We start from the raw sequence: 16,995 nt of genomic DNA on the forward strand, positions 1-16,995 counted from the left end.
CGCAGCACATCCAGCAATTGACTGCCGCCTTACAGCAGCGTTCTACAGACCAGCGCACACCACCTCCTGCTGCCTCTTCGAAACTTCGACTGGCTCTCCCGAGCAAATACGGTGGTGACCCCAAGTTGTGCAGAGGATTCCTGACTCAATGCACCATGCACATTGAACTTTTAAGCAGCCAGTTCTCCACTGAACGCTCTAAAGTGGCTTTCATCATCAGCCTCTTGGAGGGTAGGGCCCTGGCCTGGGCCACGCCACTGTGGGACCGAGATGACCCGATTACTGCCAATCTCCGAACCTTCCTGGCTGAGTTTCGCTCGGTCTTTGAGGAACCTGCCCGTGCATCTTCAGCAGAGACTGCTCTACTCAATCTCTCACAAGGTAGTTCCTCCGTTGGCGACTATGCCATCCAATTCCACACGCTGGCAGCAGAGCTAGACTGGAATGAGGCCGCTCTAGTAACCACCTTCAAGAAGGGCCTGTCCAGTCGGGTGAAGGACGTGCTCTCCGCCCGAGACCTTCCTACCTCCCTGAACGAACTCATCCTACTGGCCACTCTGGTCGATACTCGTTTTTCTGAGAGAGAGGAGGAGGTCCGGCAAGAACGGCGACTAAGCCTGTCCCGTCGCCATCACCAGCTGGTGCCGGTCTTCCAGAATCCTGTCATTCCGGTGTCCCAGCCGACTCCTGAGGTTCCTAGGCAGGTGGAACGAGCTCGCCTGACGCCTGATGAGAGAACTCGTCGTCTGGAGCTGAATCTCTGCCTCTACTGAGGTGACCCTGATCACTTCCGGTAGAGATGTCCCCAACGTCCTCAAGCGTCCGGGAAACGCTCGCACCTAGGTCCGGTGGGAGAGGCCTCCCTAGGTGTGAATGCCACCTCCCCAAGGTTGTCTATGCCAGTGTCCATCTAGACACCCTCAGGACAAATTCACCAGACTACTGCCTTCATAGACTCTGAGTCTGCAGGCAGTTTCATTGCAGCCACATTGGTCCAAAGATGGCGGCTACCCCTTACCCAGCTAGCCCGATCCCTGTCTATCTCCTCGGTCACGGGCGAGACTCTCACCAAAGCTGTACACTACCAGACTGCACCTCTAGTCCTCCAGGTAGGCGTTTTACATCAGGAGAAGATCTCTTCTACGTCTTGCGCCATTCCTCTTCCGACATCCTCCTGGGCCTTCCTTGGCTGCAATTACATGCCCCTAAGCTAGACTGGAGAACCGGGGAGATTCTCAGCTGGGGTCTGGACTCCTCAGCCCAAGTGCTCTATGACGTCACCTGACTTCGTCAACCCTCTACCCGGCCTACCGGCGGAATACCAAGACTTGGCTGATGTCTTACCCATTGGGGAATTTATAAGGACCATTCGGAGTTGTTCCGATCGCTCCTTATATGATTCAGCCTGTAGGGATCTTACGTATCGCCTCAAGTCCAGGGGTTACCCTATGTCTACTATTAACAGAGCTAAAGCCATAGCTGAGAAAAACACCAGATCGTTTCACTTACAGGATAGAGCTACACGCAGTAAACACCTCTCTAGCCCTTCCCATAATATGCCCTCCTTGGTATTTTCTACACCATTTAGCCCACAATATAAAACTATTTGCAACATTGTTCGTAAATATATACCTTTGTTATATCAGGATGCGAAACCATTCTATCTACAGGGATTAAATGTGTAGCTCGTAGAGGGGTTACTTTGGGCAATGTACTTTCGCCGAGTGTACTTCCAGAGAACAAGCCAGTCAGCCAAACATGGTTACATATTCTAGGCTGCCATAAGTGTGCTTTATCTCGTTGTCCCTTATGTTGTTTTATTACTAATCAGTCTGTTTTTTGTTCTATTGCAACCGGCATTTCTTACCCTATTAAATCCTTTCTCAATTGCAATTCTACCTTTGTGATCTATCTGGCGGAATGTAGACAATGTCGATTGCAATATGTGGGTTCCACAAAACGTAAGCTCAAAACCAGATTTGCTGAACATCTTTCTGATGCGGTTTCTGTACGTACCCGCACATCCAGCAAGTCTATGTCTGGTTTGTCCAAGCATTTTGCTGAAGTGCATGGGGGCGTGTGCAGTAGTCTGTCCATGTGTGCTATCGAGCAAGTCCGTCCACCCTTGAGAGGTGGGGACCTTGTTCACACACTGAGAAATCGAGAGGTGTTTTGGATCTTGCGGTTATGTACACGTATTCCCCAGGGTCTTAATTACAGAAATGATCTCTCCTTCATTGATTAGACTATTTTTTATTTATTTATTTATTTTTTTGCAATTATTATTTTTTATTTTTTTTTTTGCATTTTTTTGCATTTTTTTTTGCATTTTTTTTTTGCATTTGTAATTTACTCTTGTATATATTTATATTGTATATGTTAAGTTGTATAAATGTGTTTAATTTAACTATTAGCACACACCTGTTAGCATCATGTGATGTTTTTCTCCTCCCTTTTGGGGGGCATATCCCTTGTAACATACTGGTCATATCCTCTTATAAAAGCTTGTAATATTCAGTATAAATTTGCCATGATTAAGGGACCAGTGTCCTGAAACGCGTCAGCGTGTTTTTTATTGTTATGTTTGGATTTTAAGAGGATTTCTAATAAAGACTTTACATTTTATTTGGAGCTGTGGACTTCCACTTTTTACCTATTGCCACCGGAAAATGGCCCGGATCTCTGTTTCCTTCCACCTGCTCCAGACGTAATTGAGGACCAGCACCACTGACTATTGCACACATGGTGAGCTGATTTTCCTTTCTACATTCCCTGATGTCTTCTCTGCCAAGGAGGCGGATTCTCTGCCCCCTCACCGGACGTACGATTGTCCCATAGACCTCCTTCCTGGAACTTCTCCTCCAAAAGGTCGGGTGTACCCTCTCTCCGTACCCGAGACTGAGGCCATGTCCTCCTACATCCGGGAAAACTTACAGAAGGATTTCATCCACAAATCCACGTCCCCTGCTGGTGCAGGATTCTTCTTTGTGCAGAAGAAGGACGGTTCTCTCCGCCCATGCATAGACTACCGGGGCCTAAATAAGGTGACTGTCAAGAACCGATATCCTCTTCCACTTATCCCCGAACTGTTCGACCGTCTCCGTGGAGCCAGGATCTTCTCCAAGCTGGATCTCAGAGGGAGCGTACAATTTAATCCGTATTCGTGAAGGAGACGAATGGAAGACCGCTTTTAACACCAGAGATGGGCACTACGAATACCTGGTCATGCCATTCCGCCTATGCAATGCCCCAGCGGTCTTCCAGGAATTCGTCAACGACATATTCCGTGACCTCCTCTATGTCTGCGTCATCGTCTATCTTGACGACATTCTGGTCTTCTCCCCTGACCAGCAGACTCACGTGACCCAAGTACGTCAGGTCCTACAAAGACTATGGGCCAATTGTTTGTACGCCAAGCTGGAGAAGTGTGTTTTCCATCAGCGCAGCCTTCCGTTTCTTGGCTATATTGTCTCCGATCAAGGTCTACAGATGGATCCAGCCAAACTCTCAGCTGTTCTCCAGTGGCCACGTCCCGTGGGACTCAGAGCTATCCAACGCCTCCTAGGATTTGCCAACTACTATCGGCAGTTCATCCCACATTTCTCTACCCTGGTCGCACCCATCGTGGCTCTCACTAAGAAGAAGGCGGATCCCAGGCATTGGCCGAGCAAGCCTTCACTAGCCTAAAGTCTGCCTTTGCCTCTGCCCCTGCTCTAGTCCGCCCGGATGCCACCAAGCCGTTTTCACTTGAGGTCGACGCATCTTCAGTGGGCGCTGGAGAGTCCTCTCGCAAAAGGACGCATCAGGCAAGACCAGAACCTGTGGGTTCTTCTCAAAGACTTTCTCCCCTGCCGAGAGGAACTATATTATTGGCGACCGAGAACTCTTGGCGATTAAGCTGGCACTGGAGGAGTGGCGTCATCTCCTAGAGGGGGCTAGGCATCCGGTCATCTACACGGACCACAGGAACCTTCTCTACCTCCAATCGGCCCAAAGCCTCAATCCCCGGCAGGCCAGGTGGTCGTTTTTCTTTTCACGTTTCAACTTTGTTATCCATTTTCGTCCGGCTGAGAGGAACGTGAAAGCCGATGCTCTCTCCCGAGCATCTGATGTCACGAGACAAGAGGACTCTCCTCGCCACATCATACCTCCCGATCGTCTGATGCCAGTCGCCACTTCGGCTCTTCAGGGAGTACCCCCTGGAAAGACCTATGTTTGCCCTGCGCTTCGAGGAAGGATTCTGAAGTGGGGACAATCCTCATTGGTGGCCGGGCACCCTGGAGTCCAAAAGACCGGGCAACTGATCTCCCGCCACTACTGGTGGCCCAGCCTTTTCCAAGATGTCAAAGACTTTGTGGCTTCCTGTACAATCTATGCCAAAAACAAGTCCTCCCGACTAAGGCCTGCCGGCCTATTACAGCCCTTGCCAGTTCCAAGCTGTCCCTGGTGCCAGATAGGCATGGACTTTGTCATAGACTTGCCTCCATCTGCGGGAAACACAGTCATTTGGGTGGTCACTGACCGCTTCTCCAAGATGTCTCCTTTTGTGGCTCTTCCTGGACTTCCATCTGCTCCCTGTCTGGCCCAGTTGTTCTTTCAACACATCTTCCGCTTCCATGGTCTTCCCCTTCACATCGTGTCCGACAGAGGCTCACAATTTGTCTCAAAGTTTTGGCGTGCCCACTGCTCACAGCTCCAAGTGAAGTTGGACTTCTCGTCTGCCTATCACCCCCAGACCAACGGGCAAATGGAGAGGGTCAACCAGATCCTGGGCAACTATCTACGTCATTTTGTCTCAGCTCGCCAAGACAACTGGTCCAGCCTACTTCCATGGGCAGAGTTTTCCTACAACCATCTGGACTCGAGTTCCACAGGCAAGTCACCCTTCTATGTGGTCTATGGGCGTCACCCTCGTCCTCCTCTGCCTCTCTCTCCATCCTCCGAGGTCCCAGCCGTGGAGGAATTGTTGTCTGACCTGCAGTCGATCTGGGAACAGACTCGACAATCTTTGCTCAAGGCATCTGACCGCATGAAGGACCAGGCGGATAAGAAAAGGAGACCTGCCACAAACTTTCTCCCAGGTGACAAAGTCTGGCTCTCGGCCAAATATGTCAAGATTCCCAGCTACAAGTTGGGTCCTCGATTCCTCTGTCCTTTCTCGGTGCTAAAATGCATCAACCCAGTCACCTACAAACTCCGTCTACCCCCTACTATGCGGATCCCGAACGCCTTCCATGTTTCCCTCTTAAAGCCAGTGGTCCTCAACCGATTCTCCAATAAATCTTCGTTCTCTGCTCCACAAGCCGTCTCGGACGACGTCTACATTGTTAAAGACATTCTGGCCATGAAAACTGTCAGAGGAAGACGTTTCTTCCTAGTGGACTGGAGAGGTTTTGGTCCTGAGGAAAGATCCTGGGAACCCGAGTCTAATATCCTGGATCGGGACCTTCTCAAGGGATTCTTGCAGGGGGAGGCCAAAGAGGGGGGTACTGTCAGGGCTGCGGCAGCATCCCGCGCTCCGGACTGCCGCCGCACCCCCTCACCCTGTCCTGCAGCCGCTGGTGTCCACATGCAGGGACCAGGCGCTGCTGCCACTTCGGCCCCTGGGGGCGCCTCGCCTCACCCCTGTCCGTCGCTGTGCCGGCTGGCGCGCGCGTCCCCGCCTCTTAGCGCGCGCGCCGGATGTCTCAGAGTTGAAGGGGCAGTCCGCCCCTAATTGGTGGCTGCCCACACACTCTCCTATAAATTCCAGCCCTGTCCCACCTCAGGTGTTGGAGCCTCTACATGCTTCCCATAGCGTTTGGCCCAGCTCCCTGTTGTTCCTGACCTCAGTTCCTGTTCCTAGTTCCTGTCCTCTGTTCCCAGTCCCTAGTTCCTGTCCGCTGCTTACCCGTTGTTTCCTGAGTACTGTCTGCCACCTGCGGTTACGCCTACAGACCTCTGCCTGCACTATCTTCTGCCTACTACTCCTGCCACGCCTCGCCTGCTGTCACTAGCAACCAAGCCAGGGGTAGCGACCTGGGGCGGGCTCTGGTTAAAACCAGCGGCCCCTTAGACTCCGCTCCCTGGTGAGGTTAGTGTAACGCCTGGAGTAGTGGATCCACTGGGCCGACACTAGCGATGGCACAAAACCGCACCAGGGAGCGGAGTCTAAGGGGCCGCTGGTTTTCACCAGAGCCCGCCGCAAGGCGGGATGGGCTTGCTGCTGCAGGCGACCCCCAGGTCGCTACCCCTGGTTTGGTTGCTAGTGACAGCAGGCGAGGCGAGGCAGGAGCAGTAGGCAGGAGATGGTGCTGGCAGAGGTCTGTAGGCGTAACCGCAGGTGACAGGCTGAACACAGGAGCAATAGTGTGACAGAGGAGCAGGAACCAGGAACAAGGACTAGGGACCAGGTAGCGGACAGGAATCAGGAACAACAGGGAGCTGGGCCAAACGCTATGGGAAGCATGTAGAGGCTCCAACACCTGGGAAGGGGCAGGGCAGGAACTTATAGGGAAGTGATTAACACTCAAGCCAATTAGGAGCGCACTGCCCCTTTAAACCTGAGACAGCCGGAGCGTGCGCGCCCTAGGAGACGGGGACGCGTGCGCCTGCCGGCACAGCGTCGGGCAGGAGCGCGGTGAGGTGAGGCGCCCCCCGGGGCCGAAGCAACAGCAGCGCCGGGTCCCTGCATATGGACACCGGCTGCTGCAGGAGTGGGAGAGGGGGTGCGGCGGCGGTCCGGAGCACGGGACGCCGCCGTGGCCCTAACAGTTAGTGCCATCACTAGTGACGGTTCAGTGGATCCACGACTCCAGTCGTTACAGAAAGACGATGAGGAAAGGTTGTGGAGGAGGATGAGGGAGGTGAAGAGGAGAGGGAGGGCATGGAGGGCAAACGCCCTATTACACGTAACGATTACAACCGATAATCGTCCTGTGTAATAGAACACAACGATCAGCCGACATGAAGGATGTCGGCTGATCGTTGTAGTTGTTTGTCTTTCAACATGTTGAAAGACAAACGACTCATATAGCAGCAATATACTGCCGCCGCTCCGTGGAACAGGAGCAGTGGCAGCAGACCACTGCTATATGCTATGGGTTGCCCAGACGATCAAGCGATCATCTGGGCAGCCCCCCGCACCCTTCCGCGGTCCCCTTGGCTTTCTCCCGCTCACTGCTGCTGCGTGTAATAGGGGTGGCAGTGGGCAGGGAATGAGGAGCAAACGAGCGCTGACGGACTCCTCACAGTCGCCCCTTGTAATAGGGGCTTTAGCATGGATTCTGATCAGGTGATTACTGAGGCTGAGAAGGATAGAGGAGTTCATGAAGGCTGAGAAGGGTCACCAAAGCTGAGGATGAAATGAAGGCTTAGGAGGGGGATGGATGCACTGATGCAGAGGAGGAGGCAGGAGTGCACAGACATCTACCTTCCATTCCTGATGCCTCCAGGCTAGATGACAGTATGCCCAGTATGCTGCAGTCTCCACCGCTTTGTCCCTGTGCTGCAGTGCTGCATGAGTAGTATTTATATTAAGTTCAGTGATTAATTTAAAAAAATGTAGTGTGCCTAATAAAGAAGTACAAGGGCAATGTGTGTTTATTGGTTTGTTTGTGTTTATGTTTAGGTGTTATCTAGGTTATTTGTCTAGCTTTAATTATGGTTGTGTGAGTTGGTCTGCAAACATACAAGTCAATGAACAATAAGAAGATGAAGACAATAAAAACTAGATAATAGAAGCGAATTAAATGGTTTATAGTAGCATATATAGAGGGATTTCATGTTACTTAGAGTTCTCTGTGGACATGGAGAGGATTCATATGATGTTATAAGAACACATACCTGTAAAATCGATGTTGTTTACAAGAAAAACTAGCTCAGGGTCCATCAAAAAAAGTGTGTAAGAAAAGAAAAAAGGAAGTGTGCGCTAGCCGGGACTCGAACCCGGGTCGCAAGAATGGGAATCTTGCATGATACCCCTACACCACTAGCGCAGGCTGATAGCCACTATCTTCAAATGAAATCCTATTGTAACACTAAGTCCATCGTAGGAGCGTCCTGCCTGTCCTTACCCCTTCCGAACAATTAGTAACAGTGATGGTTGCAGACATGCAAACTATTGTCATGTGTTGTCATATAGTACAAAGTATAGTTGTAATATAGTACAAGTGGTGAATATTAGGCTACAAATTTTCTTTTTATGATTATTCTTAAAAATAATAATAAAAAAATAATAATAAATATATATATATTTGACAAATGATAAACTAAATAACACTAAACAAAAAGAAGCCTGCAGGCCCCAGCGAGATTTGAACTCGCGACCCCTGGTTTACAAGACCAGTGCTCTAACCCCTGAGCTATGGAGCCCTGCACAGGGAAAATCTCAAATTTTGTGAGGCTTAGACGCTCTGCAATTACAGCGCCTCTCGCGTCGGGTTTAGGGGAGTGCCGACAGATCGCTGATATTACACAGCAATAGCGATGTGTGACTTGTCCGATATAAGTGGTTGCTTCCCCCCCATTCCTGTCACCAGCTCATCGACTGTACACTCGGGAAGATGTCCCCTGGCAAATTATGATTTTTGTTTGCTCAAAAGAAGCAGATGTCTGGGCCTTAGTCACGTGTGGCTGTGCGACATAATAAGTTCGCAATATCGCGCGGCTAAAATAGCAACGAGTGGCGGCGGCGGAGGAATCCAGCAGGTTTGAGGAGCCGCCAATTGTTGTGTCACGGTAAACGGCAGGTCACAGTGCGGCTACATTCGTTATAAGCGAGATAAGCTGTAAGACGGCGATCCTAATTGGCCTCACTGATTTGCCCAAGGTCATATTTATTAATAGTGCGTCTTTTAAAGGCTGAACCGTGTATTCTATCTTAGTCCTCTTCACAAGGACAAAGTAAACGTGGCGGCGGCAGCAGCTGCGGCTGAATAAAGTCTGAAAACTTGGTAATACATCGTGTCTATGTTGTCACCATATATTTCCTCTCCAGAAATATAAGTTACATAAGTGGCAAAATCGGGGAATCCCTACACACAAGTACCGCGGCTTTGTCATGACTGAGAATTGTCTTGACCAATAAAGTTACAGCTATTGATATTGACATCACGAAGGCGAGGTTCCGGTTTACGTCAGACGCACGTCACCTGGACAACAGAGCGAGCCCGCAGGTCACGCGCCGCCCGACGTAATACACTAATGGACGCGCACGTTGTGAACCACAGCCAATCAAACAACGAGCAGTTGGGAACGCGGTGGGGTGTGCGGCCAATCAGGAAAAAAGAATAGGAAGAGGAGGGAGAGCGTGAACGCGCATCGCAGAGAGGGGGTGGAGAGGCCGAGAGTGGGAAAGCGAGAGTGAGAGACATGCTACGGTGTCAGGTAAGGTTGGGAGTGTGGAGACTTGTGTGTGTGTGCTAGGGTACGATGAGGTAACTCCCAGATCACTTCTTGGGGTGAGTGTTGTGTTATACTGCAGATATACAAGGAGGCTTGTATATAATACACGACCTCCCACCAGTGGGACAAGGCACACAGGCTACCCAGGTAGCAGAGAACAATGCTTGGTAACCGTAGCATTAAAGCCTATATTCCTGCCTAAAAGGAAATATTTAGAAGTGTGTCAGGGTGCTGTAAAAATAGCAACCATTCTTACCTGCCCCGGTGCCACTGTGGTAGTCTTATCAGCTCCCTGCTGCCTACTGCTGTTTCTTGGTTCCTGCAATTGTGTCTTTCCTGCATCAGCTGCCCAGCCAGTCTTTGGCTGCAGCGCTGTCCAGCCTCATTGGCCCTAGCAGGGAAGACTCATCAAAGGAACCAGGGATCAGCATGGGGCGGCAGGGGCTATCAGAATTCAATGATGGGGAATCTGGGGAGGTGAGTATGGCTGCATTTTTATAGCTCCCTAATTTCTATTAATAAAAAAATTTGGCATTGTACTACCTGTTTAAGGTGAAAATATGTTAGGATAGGAGAGTCATAATATACCATTCCTGTTGTTGGGGGGGAGGCATAGTTTAAAGCTGAGCTATGATTGGTTGCTATGGGCAAGCAACCTTTCACCTTAGGTCAATGGGCAACCATGTAATGTTTTATTCTGACTTTACAGCATGGAGAAAGTGGACAGATGCATTTTAAACATTTCAGCACAAATGGTCAAAGAAAAATACTGCCTATTCATGGCAAATACAATTTATAGATGACACCAGACGTACCTAAAGGTAAAGCTCACATTTCATTCTACTTCTGAGACCTGCTGCGATCCTTAGCTGTAGATGTGTGAAGCACTCGGCAGCATTCTCCAGACCCTGGGAAGCCAGAAGATTGAGTCATTTGCTCCACAGACTATAATTGAACCAATAAATCAGATTTGATTGACAACTGGTTATATTTTAAGATTCCAGTGTCAATCAGGAGTGAGACCCAATGCAATCTCTAATCTTTGACATACCAGACAATATGCTAAAAATTAACTTATTTGACACTAATCCACAGACAGTGTTAAAGTGTACCTAAATATTTACACAACTTCTGAAATGGGAGGAGTCGGGATAAGTGAGGGTCTCAGCATCCAGACCCCTACTGTTTATTCGAACCAAGACACAGAAGCGCTTGACTGAATTCTGTGTCCCTTCATTTCCTTGGAAAGTCATTCACACAGAGTACAGATGCCATAACAGCCTTTGCATCCATATTCTGTGTTCCATGTTCACATCAGAGGCAAAGTAATGCTGTGTTCAAGCACTTCCGTATCTTTGTTCTAGTCACTGCTGAGTGTCTCCACAGCTGGACCCCACCGATCACAATTTCTGACATGTCAAAAGTTGTATAAAAATTTAGGTACCACTTAAAAGTTATGTACTAATTTTATTAAAAAAAAAAAAAAACTATATGAAGGCTGCATACCAGGGCTGAGGAGTCGGTAAGCCACAGTGCCATCTCCTGATTTTATCAGGGCCCAACTCCTGCATAAATGGCCAGTCAGATACCAGGGGAGTTATTTATCACACTGGCTCAGCAGCTTCTCTCTAATGTCCTACATCAGGGGTCTCAAACTCGCGGGCCAACTGCGGCCCTCGGGACACTAGTTTGCGGCCCCCACCTCAATGGTAGCTTTCCTGTAAGTGCGGCCCTCATCAGCAGCTCAGCAGCAATTGGCTGAGCTTAACTTTATGCTCAGCCAATCGCGGCTGAGCAGCTGATGACGCGGCAGAGGGGGGGCGGCATCAGGGACGGCTGCAGCTGTTCGACCGGCCTCCCGAAGACGACGGAGAGGTGGGCGGCGGTGGTGGGAGGGGAGGTGTGCGGTGCAGAGGCCAACAGCCGCCTGGCAGAGCGCTGCCCCCTAGCGTCCCTGCCACACATGCAGCTCCCCGGTCTCTGGAGGAGGAGGCCGCAGGGACTCCAAGGTGATAGCATCGCTGCAAGTCCTGGGGCTGTTCAGCAGGATCGGGGGATGCAGTGCAGACCCCCGATCCTGCTTTACAGCCCCAGGACTTGCAGCGATGCGATCACCTCACCCTGCAGTCCCCGCGGCCTCCTCCTCCAGAGATCAAGGAGCTGCATGTGCGGCTAAGAGGAGAGCGCCAGTGCCCGGGGTGAGAGGAGGAGGAGGCGTGTGCCCAGCTCCCCCCACTCCACTCTCAGTGACCCCCAGCTCCCCCCAGTCCCCTGTGTAACCCCCCAGTCCCCTCTCAGAGACCCCCCCTGCTCCCCCCCAGTCTCCTGTGTCACCACAGCTCCCCTCTGTCACCCCTGCTCCCCCCAGTCCCCTGTGTCACCCCCAGTCCCCTCTCAGAGACTCCCAGTCCCCTCTCAGAGACTCCCAGTCCCCTCTCAGAGACTCCCAGTCCCCTCTCAGAGACTCCCAGTCCCCTCTCAGAGACTCCCAGTCCCCTTTGTCACCCCCAGTCCCCTGTATCACCCCCCTGCTCCCCCCAGTCCCCTGTGTCACCCCCCAGCTCCCCTCTGTCACCTCTGCTCCCCCCAGTCCCCTGTGTCACCCCCCTGCTCCCCTCAGTCCCCTTCTTGTGGAAAACCTGATGCGGCCCAGCCTCACCCAGACTCTACCTCTAGCGGCCCCCGGGTAAATTGAGTTTGAGACTACTTGATCCTGGGGCGACTTCTGAGGGAATAAGGAAAGAAATAAAGCAGCTTCTCCTGTATGTGCAGTGGATGCAGCCAGTCTCCAGCCTCCATGTCCTGAACTACTCACAACTAGACTAGAAGGAGCAGGTGGTCTTTTCATGCCGACAATCTTTTATGTTTTTAACTAAATATTCACCATTCACAAAGCAAAATTGCTAACAATGCTAGACACCTGTGATATAGAGGTCAGCCGTAGTGACAGGGAAGGGGAAATAGAACTTCTCTATCATGATCTCACTACTGTTGCCCAGAATACCCCTCTAAAGGGGAACTCCAGGTAGAGGCTAAAAAAAGTGAAACTTCTGCAGAAGCATAACACATTACTTACCTGTCTATGCTAGTTTTGAAACTACCAAACATCCATTTGTTTGTGTGGGGGGGGGGTTCTGTATTGTGTTTCTGTCCTTCCTGGTTGAACAGTTCCCAGAATGCAATGCTTTTCCTCAGCTAATCATCACAGTCCCCCACCCATCACAATCAGTGAAATCAGTGCAGCAGCTGCTTCTGGCCATTCAGAGATGGTGGATCACTCAGGGGATTGGGGGATCCAGCCAAGCCTCCTGTGACATCACGTTGTGCCCCCTGTCTCCATCATCAGCCTGTGGCTAGCAAACATACACAATGTGAGACAGAGGAATGGAATATTTGTCTCCTAAGAGGGGATAGCAGAAGGAGCAGGAGACTATGTGAATTGGCACAGGGGCCATACAGTATTTCTTCACTTCCTGGATTTCTATCAGCTACCAGTGTGGCACAACCGCACAGATACAGTAATACATTATATAAACACATCTATGTGTTTTAATAGAAAACAAGTTTTTCTTATCTGGGGTTCCCCTTTAATTTCTGCCTCTCTCACTAACACACACACAGCCTGCTGCAGCTATAGTGAACACACACAGTCTACTGAAGGAAAACGCACAATCTTCTCCCAGAGAGAAAACACCACACTGAGGACAGAGGTTACTGCTACACTACTTATGGCTTTTCCTCCTCCTCTATATTACACAGGATATCTTCATATTACACTGCGCCTCATATACAGTCATCCAAGAAGAGAACAGCACAGATCTCCCCCCACACAATGGACTCTTCCAGCTCAGAAACAAACTGCCAAATAGTGACCACCAACCTCTCCCCAACCACCCTCATCTAGTAGGGCCAGTGCTTAATTGCTGATATATGGAGGAAAGGTCTTTAGATTGATAGAACATAAAATATATTGATGAGTAACATTTTATAAAATTCCTATGAAAACTTAATTATACAATTTTGAAAGATTAAGCACCATTTTGAAAGAACAAGCGCCATAATGAATGATATAAAATAAGGGATGAAAACTGCTAAATTTACCCTTTACACCTGTGTAGAGAAGTCATGATGCTAAAAATGGGTGAAGTGTCACTTTAAATAGAGTGACAGCCAAGCATGCGTTTCCACTGCTCCTTTCATAGCCTATGGGATTGATGAAAACAGCTGATAACAGCACTTGGCTACCTCCATCAGCCCCATAGACTTTAAATACAGCAGCAGCAGCCTGCATGATTGACTTGAGCTCTGTTCAGACTACTACACATTACATTTGTGCGGTTAGGAGAAAAATACGACATGGGATAGTAGATGATAAATGTTGATTCTGGGAGAACAGAGTTGAAGTGGAACCCAGCAAATGTTCTTTATAGAAAACCTGCACAAGGCCATTTAGGCATTTTATGATTGAGGAATGTACCGCATTCATAGTACTGGTGCTGGACCAGCAACCATGGGAAGTTAGATCACCAAATGTTACTGACTTCTGCTGCTCCATCTGTAGGTTTTATGAATGTATATTGTCCATGTTAGTAGCACTCGATTACTGCAGAGCTTTGGATTTTGAATGGCTGAACCAGGAGACGGGTACTAAAATCAAAAATTTTCTTGTATCATGCAATTAAGTCAACTACATTTTCTTATGTATTTTAGTCTTTGGAGGATGGTGAAGGCTTCCCTGACCTCGAGGAGGATGAGGAAATTGACCAATTTAATGATGATACATTTGGAGCTGGAGCAATTGGTAAGTTGGTTCTGTTTATAGGCTAGGTCCTGATCATTCCTCATGGGGACTGTTAATGACTCTTCTGTGTTAAAGATCACATGTGATTAAAAATAACTTTTGATACGTCATCAGACATGGTCAGATACGTCATCAAGTTATTGATCACAGCAGGTCTAGCTGCTGAAATCCGCTGTGATCGAGAGATATAGCCGGGGTGACAGTATGACAGCCATGTCATCCACTTCCCGGCCATATCCAGCCAATTCTGACGATATAAGTCTATGAGACTACATTGTCAGAGTTTGTGGCTGGCTGGAGAGTGGATTGCGCTGCTGCTGCACTCTCTCCCCAGCTATATCTCCTGATCCCAGCAGATGTGGCTGGTAAATCTACAATACTTGAATTTAAACATGGGTTAAACATATATCTATCCTAAGATGATGATAAAGTAATTACTAAAAGGGCAGACCCCCAAACATTACTGAGGTGATTGATGGGCAGCTGCACACACAGCAGGCTTCCTGGGAGGGGACAGTTGTAATAATGGGTAATTTCAACCAACCAGATATACACTCACCGGCCACTTTATTAGTCCAACTGCACGTTACCACTTAATTTCTAATCAGCCAATCACATGGCGGCAACTCAGTGCATTTAGGCATGTAGACATGGTCAAGAAAATTTCCTGCAGTACAAACCGAGCATCAGTATGGGGAAGAAAGGTGATTTGAGTGCCTTTGAACGTGGCATGGTTGTTGGTGCCAGAAGGGCTGGTCTGAGTATTTCAGAAACTGCTGATCTACTGGGATTTTCACGCACAACCATCTCTAGGGTTTACAGAGAATGGTCCGAAAAAGAAAAAACATCCAGTGAGCGGCAGTTCTGTGGGCGGAAATGCCTTGTTGATGCCAGAGGTCAGAGGAGAATGGGCAGACTGGTTCGAGCTGATAGAAAGGCAACAGTGACTTAAATAGCCAACCGTTACAACCAAGGTAGGCAAAGGAGCATCTCTGAACGCACAGTATGTCGAACTTTGAGGCAGATGGGCTACAGCAGCAGAAGACCACACCAGGTGCCACTCCTTTCAGCTAAGAACAGGAAACTGAGGCTACAATTTGCACAAGCTCATGGAAATTGGACAGTAGAAGATTGGAAAAACGTTGCCTGGTCTGATGAGTCTCGATTTCTGCTGTGACATTCGGATGGTAGGGTCAGAATTTGGCGTCAACAACATGAAAGCATGGATCCATCCTGCCTTGTATCAACGGTTCAGGCTGGTGGTGGTGGTGTCAAGGTGTGGGGAATATTTTCTTGGCGCTCTTTGGGCCCCTTGGTACCAATTGAGCATCGTTGCAACGCCACAGCCTACCTGAGTATTGTTGCTGACCATGTCCATCCCTTTATGACCACAATGTACCCAACATCTGATGGCTACTTTCAGCAGGATAATGCGCCATGTCATAAAGCTATCATCTCAGTCTGGTTTCTTGAACATGACAATGAGTTCACTGTACTCAAATGGCCTCCACAGTCACCAGATCTCAATCCAATAGAGCATCTTTGGGATGTGGTGGAACGGGAGATTCGCATCATGGATGTGCAGCCGGCAAATCTGCGGCAACTGTGTGATGCCATCATGTCAATATGGACCAAAATCTCTAAGGAATGCTTCCAGCACCTTGTTGAATCTATACCACGAAAAATTGAGGCAGTTCTGAAGGCAAAAGGGGGTCCAACCCTTTACTAGCATGGTGTACCTAATAAAGTGGCCGGTGAGTGTAGATTGGGTTTATAGTTCAACTAAAACCACAAAGGGGAGAGAATTTTAATGTAAGATAATATTCTGGGCCAGTTTTTGGAGGAACCAAGAGAAGTGATGCCCTGTCAGATCTGGTTATTTCTAACAATGCAGAAATGTCCATGAACACCTGGGTAACAGTGACCACAATGTAGTGAGTTTTGGCTTGGGTTGTAGAAAAAAAATACATGTTTGGAGGGCAAAAACATTTCATTTTCAAAAGGCAAATTTCAAAAGGCATTTAAAAAAGTACAAGTCAGAGGGGTCAGTTGTAGAATTACAAAAAGGTAATAAAAACAGCACAAATTGCCCTGAATTCTTCAAATATATTAAAGCGACTCTGTACCCACAATCTGACCCCCCAAACCACTTGTACCTTCGGATAGCTGCTTTTAATCCAAGATCTTTCCTGGGGTCCGTTCAGCAGGGGATGCAGTTATTGTCATAAAAACAACTTTTAATCTTGCAGCGCTGTGTCTAACGGCCGGGGCTTACATTTGTATATGCATTAGGATGGCACAACCTCTCCGTCCTTCCTCCCCACCCTCCTCAGCATTAGGAATGATCCAGGAACATTTACTGCTGTTTGAGCTTTGCATAGGTGTATTGACGTGTGCCGGGCTGCCACAGATGGGGAATAGGAAGTAATCTGCCTGGATCATTCCTAATCATGAGGAGGGTGAGGAGGAAGGACAGAGAGGGTGTGCCAGACTAATGCATATACAAATGTGAGCCCCGTCCGTTAGACACAGCGCTGCAAGATTAAAAGTTGTTTTTATGACAATAACTGCATCCCCTGCTGAACGAACCCCAGGACAGATCTTGGATTAAAAGCAGCTATCCGAAGGTACAAGTAGTTTGGGGGGGACAGATTGTGGGTACAGAGTCGCTTTAATGCAAACAATCAGACGATGTAGATCCCCTAAATAATGGTGAAGGGGAGTAAATTACCGGGGATCAAGAGAAAGCCAAGTTGCTGAATGGGTTTGTCAGCTCTGCATATACAAAAGGGGAGGATGGAGGCAGAACT

General features: G+C 49.0%; 1 protein-coding gene and 2 non-coding genes across 3 annotated transcripts in view; 1 reads left to right on the forward strand and 2 right to left on the reverse strand.

Moving 5' to 3' along the window:
• Positions 1 to 7,905: 7,905 nt before the first annotated feature.
• Positions 7,906 to 7,976, reverse strand: TRNAG-CCC (transfer RNA glycine (anticodon CCC)). Its single transcript has one exon. It is a non-coding gene; the product is annotated as a tRNA-Gly (tRNA).
• Positions 7,977 to 8,279: 303 nt separating this feature from the next.
• Positions 8,280 to 8,352, reverse strand: TRNAT-UGU (transfer RNA threonine (anticodon UGU)). The gene has a single exon. It is a non-coding gene; the product is annotated as a tRNA-Thr (tRNA).
• Positions 8,353 to 9,173: 821 nt separating this feature from the next.
• The window catches only part of PATL1 (PAT1 homolog 1, processing body mRNA decay factor), a 42,914-nt gene continuing 35,092 nt past the window's right edge, over positions 9,174 to 16,995 (forward strand). The window contains exons 1-2 of the mRNA XM_069980800.1: positions 9,174 to 9,366; positions 14,095 to 14,185. Of these exons, the coding sequence (XP_069836901.1) occupies positions 9,352 to 9,366; positions 14,095 to 14,185 (106 nt within the window). The 5' untranslated portion in view covers positions 9,174 to 9,351. The remainder of the gene's footprint in view (positions 9,367 to 14,094; positions 14,186 to 16,995) is intronic.

The sequence above is a fragment of the Dendropsophus ebraccatus genome, chromosome 8, assembly GCF_027789765.1.
Source record: "Dendropsophus ebraccatus isolate aDenEbr1 chromosome 8, aDenEbr1.pat, whole genome shotgun sequence".
Taxonomy (NCBI): domain Eukaryota; kingdom Metazoa; phylum Chordata; class Amphibia; order Anura; family Hylidae; genus Dendropsophus; species Dendropsophus ebraccatus.